The following is a 26,483-nucleotide window of genomic DNA, read 5'->3' on the forward strand; positions in this document are numbered from 1 at the left end:
GAATATAAAAGCAAGGATGTACTGCTGAGGCTTTATAAAGTGTTGGTCAGACCGCATTGTGAGCAATTTTGGGCCCCATATCTAAGGAAGGATGTGCTGACCCTGCAGCGGGTCCAGAGGAGGTTCACAACAACGATCCCAGGAATGAAAGGCTTAACGTATGAGGAGCATTTGATGGCTCTGGGCCTGTACTCGATGGAGTTCAGAAGGATGAGGGGGGATCTCATTGAAACCTATCGGAAACCCAAAGGCCTGGATAGACTAGACATGGAGAGGATGTTTCTATTAAGAAAAGAGTCGAGGATCCGAGGGCACAGCCTCAGAATAAAGGGACTTCCCTTTAAAACTGAGATGAGGAGGAATTTCTTCAGCTGGAGGGTGGTGAATCTGTGGAATTCGTTGTCAAGAGGGCTGTGTCATTGGGTGTATTTAAGGCAGAGATTGATAGGTTCTTGATTAGTTAGGGGGTTACAGGTTATGGGGAGAAGGCAGGAGAATGGGTTTGAAGAAAAGAATCAGCCATGACTGTATGGTGGAGCAGACTGATGGGCCAAATGGCCTAAGCCTGCTCCTATATCTTATGGTTAGGTCAGCCACAGTCTTAGTGAATGGTAGAGCCTAGTACATAGAACATAGAACAGTACAGCACAATACAGGCCCTTTGGCCCACAATGTTGTGCCGACCTTTAAACCTCGCCTAACACTATCTAACCCCTTCCTCCCACATATCCCCATTTGCTTATCTAGTAATCTCTTGAATTTGACCAATGTACCTGCCTCCACCACTGCCCCAGACAGCGCATTCCATGCCCCAACCACTCTCTGGGTAAAAAACCTCCCTCTGATATCTCCCTTGAACTTCCCACCCATTACTTCAAAGCCATGCCCTCTTGTATTGAGCATTGGTGCCCTGGGAAAGAGGCGCCGGCTGTCCGCTCTATCTATTCCTCTCAATATTTTGTACACCTCTATCCTGTCTCCTCTCATCCTCCTCCTCTCCAAAGAGTAAAGCCCCAGCTCCCTTAGTCTCTTGTCAGAGCGGGCTTAAGGGCCCTGCCCAGCTCCCATTTCTTGTTCTTATAACAACTGCTTGATTTTTCATTCTACTAAGTGACGGATGGGTGGTGGTTGGGGGGTCGTGGGGGTTGGGCAGCTTCACAGTCAGATAACCAAGCTCGCGGACTTGATGGGCTCTCACTGTCCTCACTTTCGATCTGGACGTTTGGGTTCTGTTAACCTGATCTGCTTCACTTCTGTTTTACTACAGCCAATCATTTCCATTGCTGAGGAGTAAAGACTTGTCAAGAAGGTGCAGGATGAAAAGATGGCACTCCTGCTCGTACCGTCAGGACCCCACTGTCTGCGTCGGTTCACTCGCGAATCCCTGGCTGCCATTGAGAGGCGGATCGCTGAGGAACAAGCGTTCATCAACAGGAAAGGTCACAAAGAGGAGAGTGAGGAGGAAGAGCCCACTCCCAACAGTGACCTGGAAGCAGGCAAACAGCTGCCAGTCATCTACGGCGATGTCCCATCAAAGCTCATTGGTCAGCCTTTGGAGGACTTGGACTCCTTCTACAGCAACAAGAAGGTAGGCAAGCAAAGCCAAGAGAAGAAAGCAGAGTGAGTATTGAGACCACTGTGCCAGCCACTGAGTTCGAGACCAGGTGGAGTTTAGAGTAAGCAGAACTTACCTTAAAACAGTCTGTAACAACCAAAGCCTATTTTACATGTCTATTTTACAACATAATGTTGCTTTTTTGAAAGCAGAATCTATTTTATATCATTTCATTTTACAACAGAATCTGTTTTGCACCAGTGTGTATTTTCGGAGAGTGAACTCACTGCTGAAACTACAGCAAAGTCTCCCGATAAAAGCAGGATTATTTTTCCAGTGCAGTCAGTGGGTGGGAGATAGCTGAATGGTGTAAATTGTGTCCAGGTAGTCAATCCCAGCTACCTATAGCAGTGGTGGGATTGGCAGATAAATAACCCAATCATACAGGGAAAAAAACAAACTACTAGAAGAACTCAGCAGGTCTCGGCTCACAGTGTCGACATTTCCTATCCCCCTGTAGCTGCTGCTCAACCCACTGAGTTGGTCCAGGTTCCAGCATCTGCAGCCTCTTCTGTCTCCATCTCCACTCTGACTTGGATTATGCCTCTGTGTAGTGAATAGTGTAATCTTTTGGAAAATAAAACAATTAAATAACCCAACAGATTGGATGTAAAATAAGTCACTAATTCTGATGAATAGAAGCAAGTTCATGATTCTTTCCTAAAACCACGAGGTAACCAAAACATGATGCAGTTGTGTCGTGGTGAATCCCCTCTCACTGGTCCAGCAGAATGATGATTTGCACTTAAATTAATCAATCTGAAGTAAGAACAGTGAATGTTGGAAACACTCAGCAAGTCAGGCAGCATCTGTGACCTGAAACGTTAACTCTGGTTCTTTGAATTCATGGATTCATCGTTCTACAGCATGCAAACAGGCCCTTTGGCCCAACTCATCCATTCTGACCACGATGCCTATCCATGCAAGCCCCATTTGCCTTGCCCTTGACCTGAGACATTAACTCTGTTTCTCTCTCCACAGATTCTGCCTGACCTATTGAGTATTTCCAACATTTTCTGGTTTTTATTTCAGATTTCCAGTATCTGCGGTTTTTTGATTTTCAGATGGCATCATCTGACTTGGCTGAGTTCCAGACCCTACTGTCATTCCATTTGGCTTTTATTTTTCTTTTGGCATGAGGGGTAGCTCCCATTTGAAGTATGATTTGTAAGTCAGAGGACACTCTGCTACCTTTGTATTAAATTAAACCAACAGGGTATGGCAGTGGGTGGCTGTGTGTTAGGATAAGCACAACAGTTTTCCAATCCATGGCTAAGGTCGTCAACCAACACACACCTAGTGATTTCACAACATCTGTCGTCCTGATGCAGGGTTACAGACTCAAAATGCTGACTGCTTCTCTTCCCACAGATGCTGCCTGACCTGCTGAGTATTTCCAGCATTTTCTGTTTTTAATTCTGCAGTTTTTTGAAGCTAACAACAGCTTCTCTGCAAAGAGTGTCATCGACAACCAAATGGATCTGCCCAGCGGACTGTGAACACCAGTCAAATGCTCTTTGTGGCTGGTTTGATGTGTTTGGTAGTGAGGTGTTCCTGTGCTCCCCTCTTTATATGGTGGAGCATGTTTGGATCAGGGCTTTGCCATTGACAGGAACTCAGCTGTTTTGTGTTTACTCAAAGGCTGGTAATTATTGGATTTAATCACAGTGCTGCCTTCTCTCAGAGCTCACTGACACACCAATGACTGCTGCCTCCCGTCTCCAATTCTGGGTTGCAAGAAGGTGCAAAAGTTTAAAAGGATGAGTAGGCCACTCTACATACAACCACCATCTCTTCTGGTTTAACCTCTTTCATTTAGGTTTCAGATCTGCAGCCCTCACAGCTCACATTGGGACTGGACTCCCCTGCACCACCCGCAATGAATTGGCTGCATTTCTGGTAACCAGAGGGAAGGCAGCCTTGCATTGTCTGTAGGGTGGTAGAAACAGACACAGTGGGGCTTGAGGAAGGGCTTGGATGGATGGCTGAGGGGCTCAGGGGAGAGTAGGGGAATGGGATTGATGGGATGGCTGTATTCAGAGCTTAAACAGACACAATAATTCTAAGACTCTACGATGGTCTGTGCTGACAACTTTGAGGTACAGAATGTTCACAAAGGCTTTTAGAATGCACTCAATATTATACAGTCTCATGCAGTATCCCACAGTACCAAACAAGGTCACAAAGTCTCATATAGTATTTTAGTGTCCCATAGCATGACACAGTGCCTTACAATGTCAAACAGTATTACACAGTGTCTTACAAGGCTACCTGCAAAGCTACACATTGTCACAGAGGGTCTAACAGCACTGTACAGTGTCATGCAGTGCCATAAGGTTTCACACAGTGCTATACAGTCCCGCAGTGTCACACAATCACATTGTGTCGACAATACCTTACAGTGCCATACAGTGTCACACAGTATCACATAATCATGGAACTGTTCATTGCGTTATTATTATAGCATGTACTGAGGTACACCGAAAAACTTTTGTTTGCAAGCCATCCAGGCAGATCATTCCATACATAAGTACATTGAGGCAGTACAAAAGGGAAAACAACAACAGAATGCAGAATATCGTGTAAGTTACAGAGAAAGTGCAGTGCAGGTAGGCAATTATAGTGTAAGGGTCATGATGTAAGATAAGGTATCTTTATTAGTCACATGTACATCGAAACACACAGTGAAATGCATCTTTTGCGTAGTGTTCTGGGGGCAGCCCGCAAGTGTTGCCACGCTTCCGGCACCAACATAGCATGCCCACAACTTCCTAACCTGTATGTCTTTGGAATGTGGGAGGAAACCAGAGCACCCAGAGGAAACCATACAGGGAGAACGTACAAATTCCTTACAGACAGCAGCCAGAATTGAACCCGGTTCACTGGTGTTGTAATAGTGTTACGCTAACTGCTACACTACCGTGCCATCAAGAGTTTGTCTTTATTGTAGTGTCAAGAAGTACCTTACGGAGCTATACAGTGTAACACAGTGCCGCACAGTATCTTGCAGTGTCGTACACTGTCACACTGTCATACAGTATCACATAGTGTCACACAGTGTTTGCAGTGTCACATTGTATGACACCATGTCTCCCAATGCCAGTGCCTCACAGTAGAGAGTGCCATGCAGTGTTTTACAGTGTTATACAGTGTATTACTGTGCCATACAGCATTCCACAGTGCCAGATAGTGTCACAGAGTGACAGAAAGTGCCCCACAATATCGCAGTGTTGCAGTCTCTCACGGTAATATACAATGAGGGGAGAGTTAAATGTGTTGACCTGCTATTGTATGTTGTGTGATAATTACACTGTTACTTGTTTACCTGAATATCCATCTCTTTCAGACATTTATAGTACTCAACAAAGGGAAGACCATCTTCCGATTTAGTGCCACCCCTGCATTATACCTACTGAGTCCTTTTCACCGTGTTAGAAGAATAGCTATTAAAATTTTAGTACATTCATATCCTTTCATGGTGCGATAGTGGAGTACGTGAGGCGAATCCCATTGAAGCCCACTCTCTGTCCGGGAATGCTTCTTGTGCTGATGTTTCAGGTGAAGTGGGGATGGCGGTTGCTGGCACTCACTGCACATTGTGGATGGCAAACCCCCTAAAGCTGCTTTACATCAGCCCGAGATAATGCAAGTGATAAAGTTTTCAAAGGGACAGAGCCATTCAGGAGCTGATATGCCCAGCTAGAGGTTAATGAGAGGCATGCATAGGGTAGATAGAGTCCTTCTTCCCCGGAGAGGACATGTCAGATACAGGAGGGCACAGCTTTAAGGAGAGAGGGGGAAAGTTTAACGGAGATGTGCGAGGCAAGTTTTTTTACGCAGCCTGGAACATGCTGCCAGGGGAGGTGGTGGAAGCAGGCACGATAGCAATGGTTAAGAGGCATTTAGACAGATACATGAACAGGCAGAGAATGGAGGGATATGGACCACGTGCAGGCAGATGGGATTAGTTTAATTTGGCATCATGACTGGTGATGAAGTGGTGGACTGAAGGGGGCCCTGTTCCTGTGCTGTACCCTTCTACATTCTATTACTCAAGGTATGTGGGTGATAGACAGGAAGTGAAACTAAGGCCAACAATTCCATCATTCATGAGGCGGAACAGGCTCGATCTTCTCTGAACCTCCTCCCCTGACCTTAAACCTAGGTCCTCTGAATTTAGACCTTCTGCCATGGGGAAGAGGTTTCTTACCATCTACCCTACTATCTATGCTGCCCATAATTTTGTACATCTCTATAAGGAACCTCCTCAGTTTCCTGCGCTCCAAGGTAAACAAACCCAGTATAGATTCGTAGAGTCATACAGCACAGAAACAGGCCCTTCAGCCCAACTCGTCCATGCCGACTATGTTGCCCAGCGAGCTAGTCCCATCTGCCCACCTTTGGCCCGTGGCCCTCTAAACCTCTCCTCTCCATGTACTCATCCAGATGGCTTTTAAATGTTGCTAATGTGCCCGCCTCAACCACTATCTCCGGCAGCTCATTCCAAATACGCACCACCCTTTGCGTGAAGAAGCTGCCCTTGATGTCCCTTTTAAATCTCTGATCTCAAACCTACGCCCTCTTGTTTTTAGCAGCCCCTCGCTGGGAAAAAGACGATGTGCTTTCACCCTGTCTATGCCCCTCATGATCTTATATATTAGGTCACCGCTCAATCTCCCATGTTCCAGGGAATAAAGTCCTAGTCTATGCAAGATCTCCTTGCAGAGGAGTAAGATAAGATAAGATATCTTTATTAGTCACATGTACATCGAAACACACAGTGAAATGCATCTTTTGCATGGAGTGTTCTGGGGGCAGCCCGCAAGTGTCGCCACGCTTCCGGCACCAACATAGCATGCCCACAGCTTCCTAATCTGTATGTCTTTGTAATGTGGGAGGAAACCCACGCAGACATGGGGAGAACGTACAAACTCCTTACAGACAGTGGCCGGAATTGAACCTGGATCGCAGGCATTGTAATAGTGTTATGCCAGCCGCTAGGCTACTGTGCCTGGCTCTGTATCCAGTATATCCAGTTTCTGGTCATAACTGAAACACTCCCATTACTTCAGTTGATTGTACTCTCTCCACTGCAATCACACTCTTCCTATATTGCAGTGAATCTAATGATGAAGTAGGGGTATGGTCAAAGAGAAGGGGAATGACCTTGGAGTGGGGAGCTGGGCTGTGGGGCTGGCACAGAAGGGGCTTGGCCTCCTTTCTATTGATATTCCTGGAGTTCACCAATGGTGAGGTATGGTTTTCAAGGCTACGGTGAAAGGGCTAGGGGGTGGCACTAAAGAGTCGGCATGGACATGATGGGCTGAATGGCCTCCTAGTGAGCTGTAACCACCCTGTGATTCTATCATTCACTATTTCCCTCAGCAGAGAGTTCAGTCATCAGGAAATGTAGGTTTAACTTAATTTGCAGAGGAAATTAACTCAGCAAGTGGTGAGGGTGAGGAACTCTGCTGAAAGGGTGGGGGAGGCAGAAACCCTCCCCACATTTAAATAGGACCTGGATGAGTGGGGAAGTGGGATGTACCTCGTGTCCGTTGTCTGGCATGGACACAATGGGCCAAATGGCCTCCCTCTGTGGCATAAAATTTCTATGAACTTCCTGCTGAAAGGAGAAAAAGCTTCCACACACACTGGCTCACCAGGGCAGGATGACATTCAGAGCAGAATTCTCGGGACCTGGTTGGCGCAAGCTTGATCGGAGCATTAATTGGTCGGCCTTGAGGCTGCTGCCTCTGGTGGTGAAAGGTCCATTCCACCTCCATTCCTGCTGGTCACCAGGTGACCCCCGACGGAAAGGGAGCACCTGCACAGACCAGAGATGAATGAGATCAGGCTCAGTGCCAATGACGTGGGTGATCGATGCTCACCGGAACCTGCTCCCACTTAGCTGGGATCCCCAGTGGGACAATCCCGCCGGGGAGACCGTGATCCAGCAGAGGCCTGGTGTCAGCAGGGAAGGGGAGGTGAATGGTTTGATTTTTTCTTCAGTGAAACATCCATCACCAATACCACTGTGCTAGGCTTGAGATTATTGGGCCCGGGCACTCCCATGGCATAATTTACAGGCCAGGATCAGTGAATCTATGTCCTATAGAGTCATCGAGTAATACAGCACAGAAACAGGCCCTTCAGCCCAACATCCATGCCAACCAAGGTGCCCAACTCTGCTAGTCCCATTTGCCTGCATTTGGCCCATGTCCCTCTAAATCTTTCTTACACATATCCAAATGTCTCTTAAATGTTGTTTTTGTACCTGCCTCATCTACTTCCTCTGGCAGCTCATTCCATGTACACACCACCCCCTGTGTGAAGAAGTTACCCCTCAGATGCCTTTTAAATCTTTCCCCACTCATGTGAAACCTTATGCCTGCTAGTATTTGGTTCCCTTACCCTGGGAAACAGACTGAGTGCATTCACCCTATCTATGCCCCTCAAGATTTTATATACCTCTATAAAATCAACCCTCATTCTTCTATGCTCCTATGGAAAAAAGTCCCAACCTGCTCAACCTCTCTCCCTAACTCAGTCCCTCAAGTCCCGATGACATCCTCGGAAATATCCTTTGCACGCTGTCCAGCTCAATGGCATCTTTCCTATAGCAGGGTGACCAAACTGAGCATGATATTCCAAATGCGACCTCGCCCATGTATCGATGGCTATTGGTACAATGTGATTTTAAAAGTAAAACTACAAAAGAATTAGAAGCAGGATTAGGCCCACTGATCCTTCGAGCCTGCTCCACCATTCACCAAAATCATGCTGGTTTTCTATGTGACAGCCAGTTTCCAGTGAATATCTCACTATCCCTCTTTTCCCTAATATCCAGAAAACTATTAATCTCTTTTTTAACGAATTCAATGTCTGAGCCCTCCAGGTTAGGGAATTCCAAAGCACTCTCTCAGTGAAGAAATTTCTCCTCATCTCAATCCTGAATGGCCTAACCCTTATTCTGAGACCATGCTCCCTAGGTCTTGACCCACCAGCCTTAGGAACCATCCTCCCTATATCTCTTTTCTCTCATTATAGAACATAGAACATAGAACATTACAGCACAGGACAGGCCCTTCGGCCCACAATGTTGTGCCGACATTTTATCCTGCTCTAAGATCTATCTAACCCTTCCCTCCCACATAGCCCTCCATTTCTCTATCATTCATGTGTCTATCTAAGAGTCTCTTACTGTTTTCTCTCACTGTGCTGAACTCATTCTCTCCTTATATGCAAACCTGCCTCCCATGGACACCACTGGTGATTCTACACTGTACTTCTTTGACCCTCTGGGAGAAAGATTTTGCATTATCCCTGACTTAAATGGGAATCCTCTATTTTTAAACAGTGACTCCTAGTTCTGGATTCTCTCACAAGAAGAAACATCCTCTCCACATCCACCCTGTCAAGATCCCTCAGGATCTGATATGTTTCATTCACCTCTCCCTCTCATTCTTCTTAACTCCAGCAGGTACAAGCCTAACCTGTCCAACCTTTCCTCATATTCTGTTCTAGACCTGATTGCATTAGCCACATCTTAGGCTATTCCACCACAGATGGCATCACATGTTCAATTCCAGGACAAATTGATAAGACCATCACAAAAAAGCACACACATCCTAAGCAAATACTGATGTAGACCGTAAGTGGAAGTAATTATGGTAACTTGGGGGTGTAGTGGCATGGTGGTTCACATGCTGGATCAGTTATTCAGAGACAAGTACAGATCCCATCAGAAATTAAATCCAACTAAATAGGTTGAATAGTCATATAGCACAGAAACAGGCCATTTGGCCCAGCCGGTCCATGCCAACCAAGATTCCCATCCAGGTTAGTCCCATTTGCCCAAGTTTTGGCCCAAATCCTGCTAAACCTTTCCTATCCATGTACCTGTCCAAGTACCTTTTAAATGTTGTTAATGTACCTGCCTCAACCACTTCCTCTGGCAGCTCGTTCCACATATGTGCCATCCTCTGGGTGAAAAAGTTGCCCCTCAGGTTCCTATTAAATCTCTCCCCTCTCACCTTAAACCTATGACCTTTAGTTCTTGATTCCCTAACCCAGGGGAAAAGACTGTGTGCATTAAAATCTGGAATTAAAAATGTCATTCTCAGGAACGATGATCGTGAAGCTACCAGATTGTTGCAAAAATCCGTGTGGTTCACTGATGTCCTACGAAGGAGGGAATCTGCTATCCTCCCCCGGTCTGTGACTCCAGACTGGACAATGTGGTTGGCTCTTAACTGTCTCCAGGGTTCAAGGGCAATTAGGGATGGGGAATAAATATCAGCATTACAGGCAGCACCCAGATCTTGTGAATAAACCAAAAAAATAATTGAAGCCATCATGAATCTCTGAACAACTGTGAGATCGCACTTTTGTTTTCGGGGAAAAAAACTCCTTAAAGAAGGTCGGGAAGTGATTTGTCAGGGGGCTTCCAGCCATGTGGAGCTTTGGTTATGTGAAGCAATGAGAGCAGAGAATCAACAATCATGAAGAGCTTAGGCAAAGTGAACAGGAGAACCATGTGATTCAGCGCGTTCAGTGCAGTGACAGATATCCGGAGATATTCAATATTTTCTAATTATGACTCATCAATGCAATGCCCTGGTTTGAACTCAGATTGCTAGGTTAGACTTAGTCTGCAGTGCGTTGCCTGTTGTGGTTTGCCTAGCCTAGAAATGGATTTGAGAGCACTATGGATTGATAAGTGCTTGATCGGTAAGAGGGGGTTAAAGGTTATAGGGAGAAGGTAGGAGAATGGGGTTAAAGAAAGTCAGCCATGATTGAATGGTGGAACAGACCCGATGGGCTGAATGGCCTAATTCTGCTCCTATATCGTATGGTATTAAACTGCTTTCAGTCCTTACCACCCTGCTCGAAATTTTAGGTACTTTGCTGAATATATTTAAGAAAGAGATATTTAGGTTTCTGAATACACAAAGTATGGAAGGGTGGTGGGACAGAGATGGAATATGGTATGACGTAGATGATCAGTCATGGTCACATTGAATGATGGAGCAGGCTTGATGGGCCAAATGGCTTAGTCTTACTTATACTTCACAGTTGTGGAGTTGTACAGCACAGCAACAGGCCCTTCGGCCCAGCACATCCATGCCAGCCTCCTTGCTCATCTACACTAATCCTATTTGCTTGCATTAGCACTGTCTCCTTCTATGCCTTGCCTATTTAAGTGTCTGTCTAAATATCTCTTCGGTATAGTGATTGTATTTAATTTCACCACCTCCTCTGGCAGCCCGTTCCAGATTTCAACCCCTCAGATCCCCTTTCTCTCATCATAAACCTCCGCCCTCTTGTTTTCGATCCCCCTCCCATGGGAAAAAGATTCTGACCCTCTACCCTGTCTATGCCTCTTATATACTTCACCATTCAACCCCTCCTTTGCTTCTCTGTCTCCTTAAGTTCATTGTTCCAACGTAAAGTCATAAGGGGGAAGTCTTAAACATTAAGAACAGATTTATTAGCTGACAAACACCATTCTTGGCTTAACGAGAGATTAAATTTTAATGACTAACCATGGACCACAGAGGGGGTGGGAAGGGGGAGACAGGTTGGTGGGAATGTTGCCCGGATTGGAGAGCACATCTTCTGAGGACAGGTTGAGTGAGCTCGGGCTTTTCTCTTTGGAGAGGAGGAGGATGAGAGGTGTAGAAGTGCACAAGATGATCAGAGGCATAGATTGAGTGGACAGAGACTTGTTCCCAGGGCGACAATGGCTAACACGAGGGGACATAATTTTAAGGTGATTGGAGGAAGGTACAAGGGGGATGTCGGGGGAAGTTTTTTACACAGAGAGTGGTGGGTGTGTGGAACGCACTGCCGGCAGAGGTGGTGGGGGCAGATACATTAGGGGCATTTAAAAGACTCTTAGACACATGAATGATGGAGAAATGGATGGCTCTGACGGAGAGAAGGGTTAGATAGATCTTAGAGCAGGATAAAACGTCGGCACAACATTGTGGGCCGAAGGGCCTGTACTGTGCTGTAGTGTTCTATGTTATATGTTCTATAATGTTGAGAGTGGGCATAGAGGGAGAGGTTAGTTTTCCCAGCGATACAGCGAGCGAGTGTCAGCGGAGCCAGTTTTGACACCTCGCTGACTTCCCTGAATCATGTTTCACCTTGTGGCTGTCATGAGTTTCCATGTCACGTTAAGAGGTTGTCAGTCAGGGCCAGGGTGCCTCTGAGCACCAGGGAACGGTTCCAACATAGCAACCCCTGGTTAGTGGTGAGCTTCCCGCCCAACTGCTAAAACAGTAAGCCTCTGACACTTTGTCGTCTGACCTTCGAAGGCACCTCAGCCTGGTCTCCCCGAAGCAGGGGTGTTAGAGTCATACAGCACAGAAACTGGCCCCCTGACCTACTGAGCCAACCATCAAGCACCCACGTGCACTAATCCTGCGATAGTCTCGTTTTCCTCTCCCCACACCTCCATCAACTCCCCCCCAGATGCTACCACTCACCTACACTGTGGGCAGTTGTTTACCACAGCCAATTAACATACCAGCCCAGGGTTGTGGGAGGAAACGTGCAGACTCTACGCATAGAGCCCCAGAGGTCAGTGTGGGATCCCGGCCACTGGAGCTGCAGGGCATGAGCTGCAGCACTGTGCTGTGCAAGTTATCACCTCCCCTACGCGATTCACCTAGACTTGGACAGGTGCTGGGATAACATTTCGGGAGAGGGTGGTGCGTATTTGGACTTCATGCAGAAGTTACTTTGTATATGGAGTGAGCTGCCAGAGGAAGCAGTTGAGGCAAGTACAATAACGGCATTCAAAAGACATTGGACAAGTACATGGAGGGATACGGGCCAAACGCGGGTGAATGGGACTAGTTTAGGTGGGCACCTTGGTCAGCATGGACGAGTTGGGCCAAAGGTCCTGTTTCTGTGCTGTATTGCTGTATGATTCTGTGAGAGGTGAACCCTGAATTTGTGGTTAATGGGAAATGCTAATTCTCTGACAACGTTCCCACAAAGAGAAGGATAATGGGGAACCCCAGGCCACAACGATTAGAAGATGGCCTTATTCTGAACAATATCCTTAAAGTTTACTTTACCTTTCCCACTTTTTACCTTCAGATCCTTTTCGTTGGACAACATTATTCCAAGCAACTATTAAAGCTGCCCTCACCTGTGTGACACAAGTGAATGCAGTGTAATGAGGAGGGGAGAGGAGGTTACAGCCGGCATAGCCAGAGTTTGACTCAGCGTCTCTCAGCGGCACAGATCTGATGTTTGATCTTCCCCAAGGAGTTTTTAGATTTTGCTTTGATTATGCTCGTGAGATCGTGCAAACAGCTCCCAGATCTTCACAAAGGAACCAGTCGGTACCCAAACTAGTTTCTTGCATCCCCGAACTAATGTGATCCAAGTGTTACCTTCGAAAAGCACAGGATGGCCTGATGAAGGGCAGAGCAGATGTACGAGGATTGTGGCTAGGGCGAGGGATCCTGGTTAGGGCGAGGGATCCTGGTTGGGGAGAGAAACTGAGGTTGTTCTCCTTAGAGCAGCAAAGGTTGAATGGAAGGGAGAGCTCAATAGAAGCATTCAAAACTGTGAAGGAGTCTGACAGAGAGAACACAGGGTACCTACTTTGTGAGTGGCAGGAGATGGGTAACCAGAGGACATCGATTCAAGGACATTGACAAAAGATGCAGAGCAGTTGAATCACCAATGCATAGATGGCTATGGACCAAGCCCTGGTAAATGGGATTAGTGGGTACTCGGTGGTCAATATGGACATGGTGGGCCAAAGGGACCGTTTCCATGCTGTACAACTCTATGACTCTATGAGCAGTAATGTGGGACACATCTCCCGATAGAGGCACAGACACAGATTAATGGTAGCTTGCAAACTGAAGTTGGATGAGTGCTTGAAACGGAAACATTTGCAGAGCAGTGGGATAAGACCAGAAGAACTGGATAAGGAGAGTTGGACAGCTCTAGTACAGACAGAATGGCCAGAAAGGCCCTCTTTTGCGCTCTGAATGACCACACTGAGTGGGAGAGACATTTCCAGGGGGAACAGACAGGGCTAAGAGCAGGGGGTCTGGTCAAGCAGGAGTATGGAGTACCTGGCTGCCCCACCAATAACTGTGTTAAAGTAAAACATGAGGATGTCCTTGCCCAAGAGTTAAATTTAAGGACATGTGAGTATGCCCTTCCTTAGGTGGCGGAATCTAAAGTCTGGCTGGGCAGGTGCAGAGTCATAGAGTCATACAGCATGGAAACAGGCCCTTCAGCCCAACTCGTCCATGCCCATTCAGGAATACCTTAAAAACTAGAAGTGTTATTTAGTGACACCGGGACTATCAGTGTTCTAACTGGACTTGTATGAAATGGAAAACAATGCTTTTGAATCCCTAGCTTGCCAAATGCAATCACACCAGCTCACCAGGTAAGCGAACCTAGGTAAGATGTCTCTTTGCTCCCATACTCCCGAAATCTTGCTTGAAAGTAATGTGTTGTATTGCCAAGAGTCACCAGATTTCCGATTCTCCTTAACTCTCAGTTTACATTATTCAATATGTTTATAATGTGCACTATTTTGACCAACTGTGTGTTCATGACCATGTCTGATCCTGCCCCATGGACAAAGAATGTCGAGTGAGTACAGTACCATAACTTCTCTCTGTTCTGTTGTACTTTCTGCTCGCAAACTTTTTTAAAATTCTGCTGTTTCTTATGCCGATGCCCTAATTCCGTAAATAATGTTGACCTTTGAACTGTGCCCCTTATCTGTCCTGATGAAATGCTTTGCCAGGTGTATCTTGCCCTGTGACACCCAGTTGGCAAGTAAGTTAATATTTTAAGTACTGTATTCCCAGTTCATGATCTGCTATCCACATACACTCATGCTGCATCTGAGCGAATTCATGAAGCAACCGACGTTTAACTCCATTATCGAGACAAAATAGTTTGCTCTCTCGCTGTAGTTTCATTAAAGGAATTGAACAACAAAAAGGCACCTTGGCTTAATGATTACAGATGGACAGAAGCTCCCAGGAGTATGATTCTATACTCATTACTGTTATAACTGCTGCTTGATTATAGCAACAATGGGGAGCATTTGTGTAAGTTCCTTGCTGATAAAACAAAATGGCAGTGATTGTATTAATGGCTTAAAGTTGAACTGTTGCAAAAAGCTGATTGTTCCTTCCTTTAATGAAGAGGTCTGAATAAGGTGGAATTACTCACTACCTACGGACTTTGAAAAATGATTTTTTCTTTCTGCTGAAAAGAAAGGGTTCATTGGTACTTAGCATGAAATGAACCCCAGGAGTCATTTCCCATTCTGGAAAGGAGCCCAGAACATACCTCTCAACTTGAGAAGCTGGTGCATATTTGATGTAAGCAAATGGAAAAGGCTTCGATTGATCAATTGGAGGCCTTGGGGTATAAATTTCACATTTAGTTGTCAGTCACATTTTAAAGATAGCCTTAGCTCTGTTCTGCGTTTTAGATGGGGTAACCTGCTAATGATTATGATTCTTCTCCGAGGGCTCTTATTGAAAGCGCAGGATGAAATGGAGGCAATGTCCATTATAGCATCTTCAGTAAAGAAATTGGATTGCGGACTATCAAGGTTGACGCTCTCAGTTTAACCAGATCTGCTGCAGGATGGTATATTTGCATGATTTGAGTTTTCCAGCGTAGAAGGGAGCAGTGGGACAGTGAACAACGGATGTAACCCTAAGGTTAATAGCTTTCACAGTGCGAGCCACAAAAATTTGCCAGCCAGAAAAGATAAGAAAACTCATGACTGTGAGGTTATTTGAAAAGCATTTTTAACGATGGTTTGGAGAGCTTAATCAAGAGTAGACAAAATGTTTACAAGGTCACAGGGACGATAGCTAGTCAGTTGATGTCACATATGTATATTCATGTTGATATCCCATGCCGTTGCCTTTAAGTCCTTCACTTGTCTGAGCTTGATTTTGGGGTCCACATCCTCAACCCCAAGTGTGTAGTTGGTACCACATTGATACAGCTCGTTCCCACGATGTTAAGACTGGAGTTCACCAGAACCTTTGGAACTGAGATTGATGGATTGTTATTGGGCAAAGGTATTAAGGGTTATGGAAGCAAAGCAGGAGGTTGGTATTGAGGTACATTACAACCTCAAAGGGTGGATGGTCCACCTCTGTTCCCGTCACTCCATACAATGTCAGCCTCATTCAATCCCCACTCAAACCTCAGTAATAATTTCATCCCAGCTACCGAACTCATTCTGTTGCCAGAGCAGTGCTCAGTGAGGAGTGAGGAAGGCTTTCCTTAACTGCAACAGAGTAAGTGATGGGTTTGTTTTAATTTGATGTGGCTTAACCTTACCCTGGCACCACCACAATGTATACAAATTAGGATCATGAAGAGAGATTAGCTGGAATAACTCAGCTGCAACTTGTATCCATTTCTAACTAGTGGATCGGTTGAGGTTTATGAAGGCAACTCAGGGGGAAGGGTTGGATTTATCAAGGATGGATGATCTTATTGCATCCAAAAGACCCGTTTCTCTTACCCCAAAATTCTCCTGTCTGCTTGGGTGATTATTGACATGATCTGGTAAATAAAGTAGGCAGTCGGATTTCGGTGAGTGTACCACTTTCCAGCTAAAGTCCAAGGGAAAGATTACAACGTGAGCCTCACTTTAGACAGTTGAGAGGTATGGTATCCAATCACTCAGACAATGGCCAGGATAACACCAAATGCTTCATGTTCTCATCCCTTTCATTGACTTGTCAGAAGGTATGCTCTTTGGTATAAAATGGCTGGTGAGATGTTGTCCATTCCTGACTTGATGGCCAGCAGTTCATCGAGAAAGTGTACTGAAGCTTGCAATCATCGTAAGGCTGATGGTCACACCTGCTTCTCCACTTCACTCTCTGCCATTTTCCAGCCTGCAAGTTGGCCCGTGTTGTGTGAAGAACCAAGCTCACCTCAATCCCTCCATCAACAGCTAATACTGTTCCTTTCCGATCGCTTTACCAGGTACACGTTCACCGGCATTTACACTTTTGAATCAATGATAAAAATTTTGGCAAGAGGGTTCTGCATCGACGCATTTACTTTCCTTCGCGATCCATGGAACTGGTTGGATTTCAGTGTTATTTTGATGGCGTAAGTAGCATATTATGAGGTTTTTTTTGTCAAGAGCTAACACTGGCTGTTGTATTGCTGTGGATATCTAGAAATGGAATCTCTAGATTTCAGTCCAAAACATTGCATGAGGTCATTGTGTTCAGTGATGTAGTAGCAACATCTGCCTGTTCTGGGGCTGCTCCCCGTCTCTCTTGCTTGACTGGTATTTGTTAAATTTGCCATTACCTTCTTCTGAAAATAAGCATTCCTTATTATTGCAGCTATATAGGTCCCTGGTCAGACCCCACTTGGAGTATTGTGCTCAGTTCTGGTCGCCTCACTACAGGAAAGATGTGGAAGCCATAGAGAGGGTGCAGAGGAGATTTACAAGGATGCTGCCTGGAATGCGGAGCATGCCTTATGAAAGCAGGTTGAGGGAACTCGGCCTTTTCTCCTTGGAGGATGGGGGAGACCTGATAGAGGTGTATAAGATGATGAGAGGTATTGATAGGGTAGATAGTCAGAGGCTTTTCCCCAGGGCTGAATTGGTGGCCACAAGAGGACATAGGTTTAAGGTGCTGGGGAGTAGGTACAGAGGAGATGTCAGGGGTAAGTTTTTTACTCAGAGAGTGGTGAGTGTGTGGAATGGGCTGCCGGAAACGGTGGTGGAGGCTGATACGACAGGGTCTTTCAAGAGACTGTTAGATCGGTATATGGAGCTGAGTAAAATGGGTAAGCCTAGTAATTTCTAAGGTAGGGACATGTTCGGCACAGCTTTGTGGGCTGAAGGGCCTGAATTGTGCTGTAATTGTTCTATGTTCTAGATACTTCTGGGAGTTTTCTCCCCTGACAATGCAACAGAAAGTAAAACATTTGTCACCTCTTGTAGTTCTCCTGGTGTGTCCCCTCACTCTGCGGTAAATTCCATCACCAAAAGGAGAGGAGCATGGTCCATATGCTTGCTCACTGGACCCTTGTGACTTTTGAAATGGTTTGTAGTGGTTGAGTGATAAAATGGAGAGAGAAAAGTATCCCTTCCTCCCCTTTGAGATCTTGATTTGTGTAAGGTTCCATGAAGGGAATTGAACATTTGCTTTTTGTCTGTGAGTTGGTTCCATTAGCAAAATGAGCCAGGACATTCTGAAGAAGAGAACATGCCCTCAGGATGGAAATGCAGCTGGGAGCAATGCAATCTATTTGAGAACAAGAATGAGAAAGGGCAGTGACAAATTAACACTCGGTCCCTTCAGGTTGAGTTGAACTTCTGTGTAGATGAGTCCCCTGTGTGGAGTCATTTGAGAAGACCTCCCGAGTGAAATATTCTCCTGCCTGTGTTACTATCATTGAATAGTTCAGTGGATCCATATGTCTCCCTTGATAGTCAATGTATCATGTGGTAAAACCAAACAATCCATTGCCTATTTTCATCAGAACTAGAGATGATGAAAGCCTCAGCCTTGCCCATTTCAGACAGAGATGAGGAGGAGTTTCTTCTCTTTGAGGATCATGAATCTTCGGAATTCTCTCCAGGGAGCTGCAGAGTTGGAGTGAGAGTTGTGGATTCCAGTGCACTTCAGGTCATAGAACATAGAACATAGAACAGTACAGCACAGTACAGGCCCTTCCGCCCATGAAGTTGTCCTGACCTATATAAACCTACCCCACGATCAATCTAACCCTTGGTTCCAAGACACCTTGCCATTAGTTTCCCAGTCCAACTGTAACAGTCAAAGTAAATGTCAGCAGGCTAATTAAGACTTCCGTGTTCCCCAGAATATAGTCAGCCCAGAAGTTCATCACCAAGACTGGACATCTTTAACTAACCCACCTTTAACTAACTACACACGTAGTCATATCCTGCTTACTTAGAGGGTCATATCCTGATGACCCCTGTGGTTATATCGTGTTTTGCCAGAGGTCATATCTTACCTACCCTTGAATGCATATCCTGCTTAATCAGTGGGTTATATCCTGATGACCCATGGGGGTCATATCTTCATGAGGCCATATTCTGGTTACCCATAGTGTCAGACCCTGCTCACCCATGGGGTCATATCCTGTTGTACCTTGACCACTCAGACCAAGCAGTAGATTGCTACTTGTCCAGCTTGGAGTTTCGCCCAATTAGGGCTATTGAATTATTTACAGAATGATCTTAGCCGCAGAGCTTGGCTTACCCGCCATTGTATTACCGAGTCAGGCTGTCTGAGAGGAAGAGAACGAGCCTGGCTTCTTCCATCCATCCTGATGTGTGCACATATCTTCACCATCTTGACTCCATCTCATCTCTGAGTGAGGCAGACATACCCAACTTAATTTGAAAAAGGAGGAAAACAGGTTCCAATTTCAGGTGACCCACACCCCTGGTGTTCTCCCACACACACTCACCAGTCCACCTAGGTCTCTTCTCCTTTTGTTCACCTTTCCCATCCCCTCTCCCCTTCCCTTCCCCAGCTGGTTCCACCTATCACCTACCAGCCTCTGTGCCACCCCCACATACTGCTCTATACTGGCACTCTTCCCTCTTAGTCCTGATGCAGGGCCTCAACCCACAGCTGCTGCTGGGCCTTTTGAGTTCTTCCAGTGTTCTGTTTTCTGTTCCAGAGTCCAGCATCTATGGGCTCCTTTGCCTTCATCTCCCTTAATATGATTCTCCTAAGTGCTGAGTGAAATTCAGGATCAATGTATAAATCAGTTTCCCACCAAATGTCACCTGCCCCTCTGTTCCCTTCCTCAGTAGAATTGAGAGGTTTGTATGTTCTCCCCCAGTGGGTTTTGTTTTGCTCCAGGAAGATCAAAGGTGTTTATTTTCTCCCTCAAGAAGAGTGAAGGGTGATCTGATGGTGATCTTTAAGATAACGAAGGGCCAAAGAGTGTGGGAGCAGGACTAAGGGCCAGAAGTAAGACCATAAGATATAGGAGCAGAATTAGGCCATTTGGCCCCTCGAGTCTGCTCCGCCATTCAATCATTCAACCATTCAACCCCATTTTCCCACCTTCTCCCTGTAACCCTTAACCCCCTCACCAGTCAGGAACTTATCAATCTCTGCCTTACATACACCCAATGACTTGGCCTCTGTGGTAGTGAATTCCACAGGTTCACCACCCTCTGGCTGAAGAAATTCCTCCTCATTTCAGTTTTAAAGGTACGTCTCTTTATTCTGAAGCTGTGCCCTCTGGTCCTAGACTCTCCCACTACTGGAAACATCGCCTCCACGTCCGCTCTATCCAGGACTTTCAGTATCCGGTAGGTTTCAATGAGATCCCCCCTTCGTCCTTTCGAACACCAGCAAGTACAGGCCCAGAGACATCAAACGTTCCTCATTTGTGAAGACCTTCATTCCTGGGATCATTCTTGTGAACCTCCCCTGGACGTCTCCAGGGCAAGCACATCCTTCATAGAACATAGAACATAGAACATAGAACACTACAGCACAGTACAAGCCCTACGGCACACAATGTTGTGCTGACATTTTACCCTGCTCTAAGATCTATCTAACCCTTCCTTCCCACATAGCCCCCTATTTTTCTATCATTCATGTGTCTATCTAAGAGTCTCAAATGTCCTTAATGTATCTGCCCCCACTACCTCTGCAGGCAGTGTGTTCCACACACCCACCACTCTCTGTGTAAAAAACTTACCCCTGACATCCCCCTTATACCTTCCTCCAATCACCTTAACATTATGTCCCCTCGTGTTAGCCATTGTCGCCCTGGGAAGAAGTCTTTAGATACGGCGGCCCAAAAATGCTCACGATATTCCAAATGCAGTCTGACTAACACCTTATAAAGCCTCAGCAGTACATCCTTGCGGTACATCTTCTCGAAACGAATGCTAACATTGCATTTGCCTTCTTTATTACCGACTCAACCTGCAAGTTAACCTTAAGGGATTCCTGAACTAGGACTCCCAAGTCCCTTTGCGCCTCTGATTTCTGAATTTTCTCCCCATTTACGGAGAGAGTGGTGAGAATAAGGAGCTCACTGCCGCAGGGAGGTGATCTATTCAAAGAGATGCAGAGACACAAGGATATAGAGAGGTTCTGTTTACATTCTAAAGGGGAGGGGAGGAAGGAGGCATGAATGAAGCATAAACAGAGGCACAGACTAAATCAAATGGGTTCCTTCTGTTTTAGAACGTGTGGAATGCAGGTAAAACAGAAAGGTGTGTATTGCCATTCCAAATAACTGTGCTTTCATTCTCCAGGTATGTAACAGAGTTCGTAAACCTAGGCAATGTTTCAGCTCTTCGAACATTCAGAGTATTGAGAGCGTTGAAAACGATTTCGGTTATCCCAGGTAAGGATTCCTTCGAGGTTAGTGCTCTCCCTCCACCTCTGCTCTCTCCTTCCTCAGGTCTTGCCTCCCTCCTTGTTACAGGTGTGTGACTGAGCTTTGCAAGTGCCCAGTAGTACTTGGGTCCTTCCAGGTCAGAGTCAGATTATACACGGAGGCTTGGAGTCAACCCTCACAACTAAATTTACTGAGCACAGAATGGAGTGGAAGAATAATGTTGCTCATTGGGATATTAGCAAAAGTAAATAAAAAAATATTCAATTATGTAATTATTTTTTCCAGTTGATCATATTAGGTTGTTAATTCAAGAGTTCAGGATGAGAAAAAGAAATTGTCTTCTCATTTTTTTTCTATGACGTAAAAAGAGGCCATTCAACCCGTCGAGTCTATGCCAGCTCTCAGAGCAATCCCATCAATCCCATTCTCCCACTTATTTCCCTGTAACCTATTCTCTCTGATGCACCCATAAACTCGCCCCTGATTCTGTTAACACCCACCCCCACTCATAGTAATGTACAGTGGCCAATGAGACAACCGAGCAGAAAAGCTGAGCACCCAAGGGAAACCCACACGGCTGCAGAAAGGACGAAGAACAAAAACGAGTCCTTCAAACCACACAGGGAATGGATCATTTAAAGGATTTGATGGACATTCAGTTTTGGTGTTTAAGATCACTGCATGGTAGATTAATGTCGTCTGCTGTGCTTGCATGCCAGCCTGCACTGATGATCATTCATAATGCACGCCCGTGAGGAAACTTCCCCATTTTCTTCTAATTTTTTTAAGTTGGGTGAAGCGGTTATCGCTGCCCTGGCAACTCAGAGCTGAGAGTCCTCCATTTGTGGCACTGAAACACACCGGCTGTAGCTGCTGAATATTAGGAAGGTACTTGGTGGACATTTAATGCTTTTGCAGGACACACCGTATTTTAACATGGGCACTTAAGCAGTTCGGTCTAACTAGACTCATTGAGCTATACAGCATGGAAACAGGCCCTTCAGCCCAACTCATCCATGCCAATCAAGGTGTCTTCCTGAGCTCATCCCATTTGCCTGCATTTGGCTCATTTCCCTCGAGTCCTTTCCTATCCATGTACCTGTCCTAATGTCTTTTAACGATCATAATTGTACCCGCCTCAAACATTTCCTCTGGCAGCTCGTTCCATATACCCAGCACTAAAACATCCAGCAGTTGGAGGTCAAGCAAACGCACAAAGCATTTGTTATCATTTGTCCACTAATTTGCTTAAGGTGATTGTTACATGTTCAATATCTGCAGAAGCACTTCAGCTTTGAAATGTCACAGGTGTACACCAAGCCAGTGGTTGAAAGAGCACTAGGAAGAAGTTTACAGTAAGGAATAGACCGTTGGCTTGCTTCTGCAGGTTCACCTGCTTTTGAAACACCAGAGCAGAACATTCCTATGTGATGTGAATTAACTCTTTTAACAGGAGGATCCTGCCTATGTCAAGTACTTTCAGCTGTCTACAAATATATTGCCATATGACAAGGAAGGACACTTGTCTGCCTCAGTGACACTGGGCAGAGAGACTTGCAGTGCTCTCTTCTGATACTGCAGCAAACATGAGGCCCATTTGTACTACCTGACAAGACGAGTATCCAAGTAGAACATAGAACACAGAACATTACAGCACAGTACAGACCCTTCAGCCCACAATGTTGTGCTGACATGTTATCCTGCTCTAAGATCTAACTAACCCTTCCCTCCCACATAGCCCTCTATTTTTCTGTCATTCACGTGGCTATCAAAGTGTGGCGAGAGAAACAGAGTTTCTATTTTTACCTTAAAATTATGTCCCCTCGTGTTAGCCACTGTCACCCTGGGAAAAAGTCTCTGACTGTCCACTCGATCTCTGCCTCTTATCATCTTGTACACCTCTATCAAGTCACCTCAAGTCACCAAAGAGAAAAGCCCCAGCTCGCCCAACCTATCCTCATAAGACATGCTCTGCAATCCAGGCAGCACCCTGGTAAATCTCCTCTGTACCCTCTCTAAAGCTTCCACATCCTTCCTATAATGAGTTCGACCAGAACTGAAAACAATACTCCAAGTGTGGTCTGACCAGAGTTCTATAGAGCTGCAACATTACCTCGCGGCTCTTGAACTCAATACCCCGACTAATGAAGGCCAACACACCATACGCCTTTCTAACAACCGTATCGACCTGCAAGGCAACCTTGAGGGATCCATGGACGTGGACCCCAAGATCCCTCTGTTCCTCCACACTGCTAAAAGTTCTGCCATTAACCTTGTATTCTGCCTTCATTAACCTTACATTCTGTTCTGTGACAACAGTGGTCCAAGTTTAACTGTGATCTCCATTTTACATCTCAGAATTGTTTCCTTTGCTAAGAGTTCTAGAGGCAGAGTGAACCAGATTCCATTCTGCGGTGTAACAGACATTAGCTACGGTAACATTTAGTACGGCTTTAGTGCTGATTTGTTTGCTTTGGCCCCGACAAGACTTTAGATTGATTTATGTTGTATGTTTAGTTTAATTGGTTATCCTTGTTTGGGAAAGGCACATTGTCCTGTTGGTTTCTGGGCATCTTCTCAGGCAGACCCTGGGGATCGATGATGACTTGTTTCCACTCCAGTTCTACACAGAACAAGAACAGACCTTTTGGCCCATGATGTCGTGCCGAACTAATTAAACTAGTAATTAAATGCTTAACTAAACTAATCCCTTCTGCCAACACAATGTCCATTTCCCTCCATTCTCTGCACATCCATACGCCTATCTAAGAGCCTCTTAAACGCCTCTATCGTATCTGCCTCCACCATCACCTCTGGCAGCCCATTCCAGGCACCCACCGATCTCTGTGTAAAAAAAACTTGCCCCGCACATCTCCTCTGAACATCTTAAATGCATGCCCTCCAGTATTAGACATTTCGACCCTGGGATAAAGATACCGGCTGTCTACTCTACCTACACCTCTCAAATAAAATTCGATCAGGTCTCCCCTCAGCCTCTGCCACTCCAGAGAAAACAACCCAAGTTTGTCCAACCTCTCCTCATAGCACCTGCCCTCTAATCCAGGCAGCATCCTGGTGAACCTCTTCTGCACCCTCTCCAAGGCCTCCACATCCTTCCTATAATGGGGCGACCAGAATTGAGTTCTGTGGATTCTGAGGTGACTGATGAGGTCAGTCAACGTGGGAAACATAGATGGGCAGCCTTATTATATAACCTGCAACCACAACATGAACCTCACCCCTCCTTTTTGCTGGCATTTTTAATGAGAAGGATTAATTACAGAAGTAACTTTTTCCACCAATATTGGACACTATTGCGTGAGATGTATATAGTATTAATTGCCTGATACCTTGCTCTATCGCCTGCCCACTCTTAGATGGACTCATTTGTAATTAATTATGGGGTAGAATTGCATCTTAATGTAAAATAGAGGGTGGGTGTTCTTGTTTGGAATGGGTAATTGGTAGATAACAGTCTCAGTGGGCTTCGTAGTTCTTGTTCTGATGAATCAGTTTGTGGGCCATTGGAACAAAACTATCCCCCCCCCACCCACCCCTCTACCCTCATACCCCTGGTGCCAAGAGTTCATGTTAAAATAAATTACTTTGTACCTCACAGATATTCCCTACTGTTGACTCTCTGAACTGACACACTGATCCTCACAAACACCTCTGCCCTGGATTCTGAAGTGAGCATGGGTTAGAAAGGGTTGGTTTGGAGTTCCTCTCACTGATAATTTAGCAGTGCCATTCATTTAGTCAAAATAAATTGTTTCCCTCTGACCCTGCCCCCGCCCCCTTCCCTGCTTCCCACCTCATCATGAATAATGGAGAGAGGAACCTTGCCTAACTCTCAGGATTGCAAAGGGATACAGGAGGGATGGAGGCCATTCAGCCCTAGTCCTAACCTTCCACCCTCTCCCCACAGCCCTGCAAATTTTTGATCCTTTCAGTTCCTTTTTGAACACTGGAATTAAATCTGCCTCCACTACACCCCTGCAGTGCACTCCTGATTCTAACCACTCACTGTGTAAAACAATACTTCCCATATAAACAAAAATCATATCTTGCAAATACACAGTCCCAATATAAAATGTTCTCCTCTGCCTCGATATCTCAATATGGACTCGATGGGTTAAGTGGCCTCCTTCTGTACCATACTGTTCAATAATTTTCTTTAGCACACACACTCACACACACACACACACATCCTACACACACACACACTCACACATACATACACACACATATACAGTACACACACACATACACACACACACATATACACACACATACAGACACACACACACTCACACACACGTAGACAAACACACACCACACATACATACACATACACATGCACACATATGCTCACACATATATACACACACACATACACACACATGTACACACACATACGCACATGTATACACACATACATGCACACACATACACATACACACACATACACACATGTATACACACATACATACACACACATACAAACACATACACACATATGCACACATACACACATACACTCTTGCACGCACGCACGCACGCACGCGCGCGCACACACACACACACACACACACACACACACACACACACACAAGCACCTGCCTCTGTCTATCAACTCCACCCTTCCCCTTGCCTGCACTGTGCTGTAATGTTCTATGTTCTTCAAACAACATCCAGGCTAACACACTGTAGATCTCACCTATTTAATACAATAGAGCTAAGATCTAACATAATCCCTTCATGTAGGAAGATCTTAACTAAGTTGAGAACTGGAATCTGACTCCAATGAATAAGTATAAATTAAAAAATTAATCCAAAAACCACTGGTGCTGGGAATTTGAAATAAAAGCAGAAAATCGAGACCTGTCCTGATCCCGGAACATCAAAAGTTCCTTTCCTCCCACAGACGCTGCTCGACCCACTGAGTTCCTTCAGCAGATTGTGTGTTGCTCCAGATTCCAGCATCTACAGTCTCCTGTGCCTCTAAAAGCAGAATGTGATGGGGATACTCAATAGTTCGGGCAGCATCTGTGGAGAGAGAAACTGGGTAAAGATTTCAGTTGTGACGGAAGTTCTGACTTGAAACACGACCCACTGAGGTAGCTGCTTGACCTTTGGTGAGGGGAGCGGAGTATTTCCAGCCTTTTCTGTTCTTTTTATCTAAAATAAACATTTGTTCAAGTACTTTTCACTAACATTAGCTCTCTCCATTTAAGCTCCCTTTTATGGTTGAGGGTGATTCACAAAACCAGTGTGTCATGAGGGGATAACAAACTGTTTGACAACTTTTATTGAGGCAAATGAAACTGTTGATTTCTATTAGATTCCTGCTACCATTGTGATCTGTGTGAGTTAGTGCAGCAACGTTAACAGACGCTGCATCTGAAGCAGGAGTCACATGATAGAGTTGCTGTAAGCTGCCCTTGCCGACAGTGGTTCATTT

At 45.5% G+C, this 26,483-nt stretch overlaps 1 protein-coding gene across 1 annotated transcript in view; it reads left to right on the top strand.

Annotated features, from left to right (window-relative positions):
• The window catches only part of scn5lab (sodium channel, voltage gated, type V-like, alpha b), a 449,385-nt gene that overhangs the window by 182,833 nt on the left and 240,069 nt on the right, over positions 1-26,483 (top strand). The window contains 5 exon segments of the mRNA XM_052017101.1: positions 1,268-1,588; positions 4,962-5,079; positions 14,164-14,254; positions 16,637-16,765; positions 20,934-21,025. Coding sequence (XP_051873061.1) covers positions 1,325-1,588; positions 4,962-5,079; positions 14,164-14,254; positions 16,637-16,765; positions 20,934-21,025 — 694 coding nt within the window. The 5' untranslated portion in view covers positions 1,268-1,324.

This window comes from Pristis pectinata, chromosome 5 (genome assembly GCF_009764475.1).
Source record: "Pristis pectinata isolate sPriPec2 chromosome 5, sPriPec2.1.pri, whole genome shotgun sequence".
In the NCBI taxonomy this organism is placed as follows: domain Eukaryota; kingdom Metazoa; phylum Chordata; class Chondrichthyes; order Rhinopristiformes; family Pristidae; genus Pristis; species Pristis pectinata.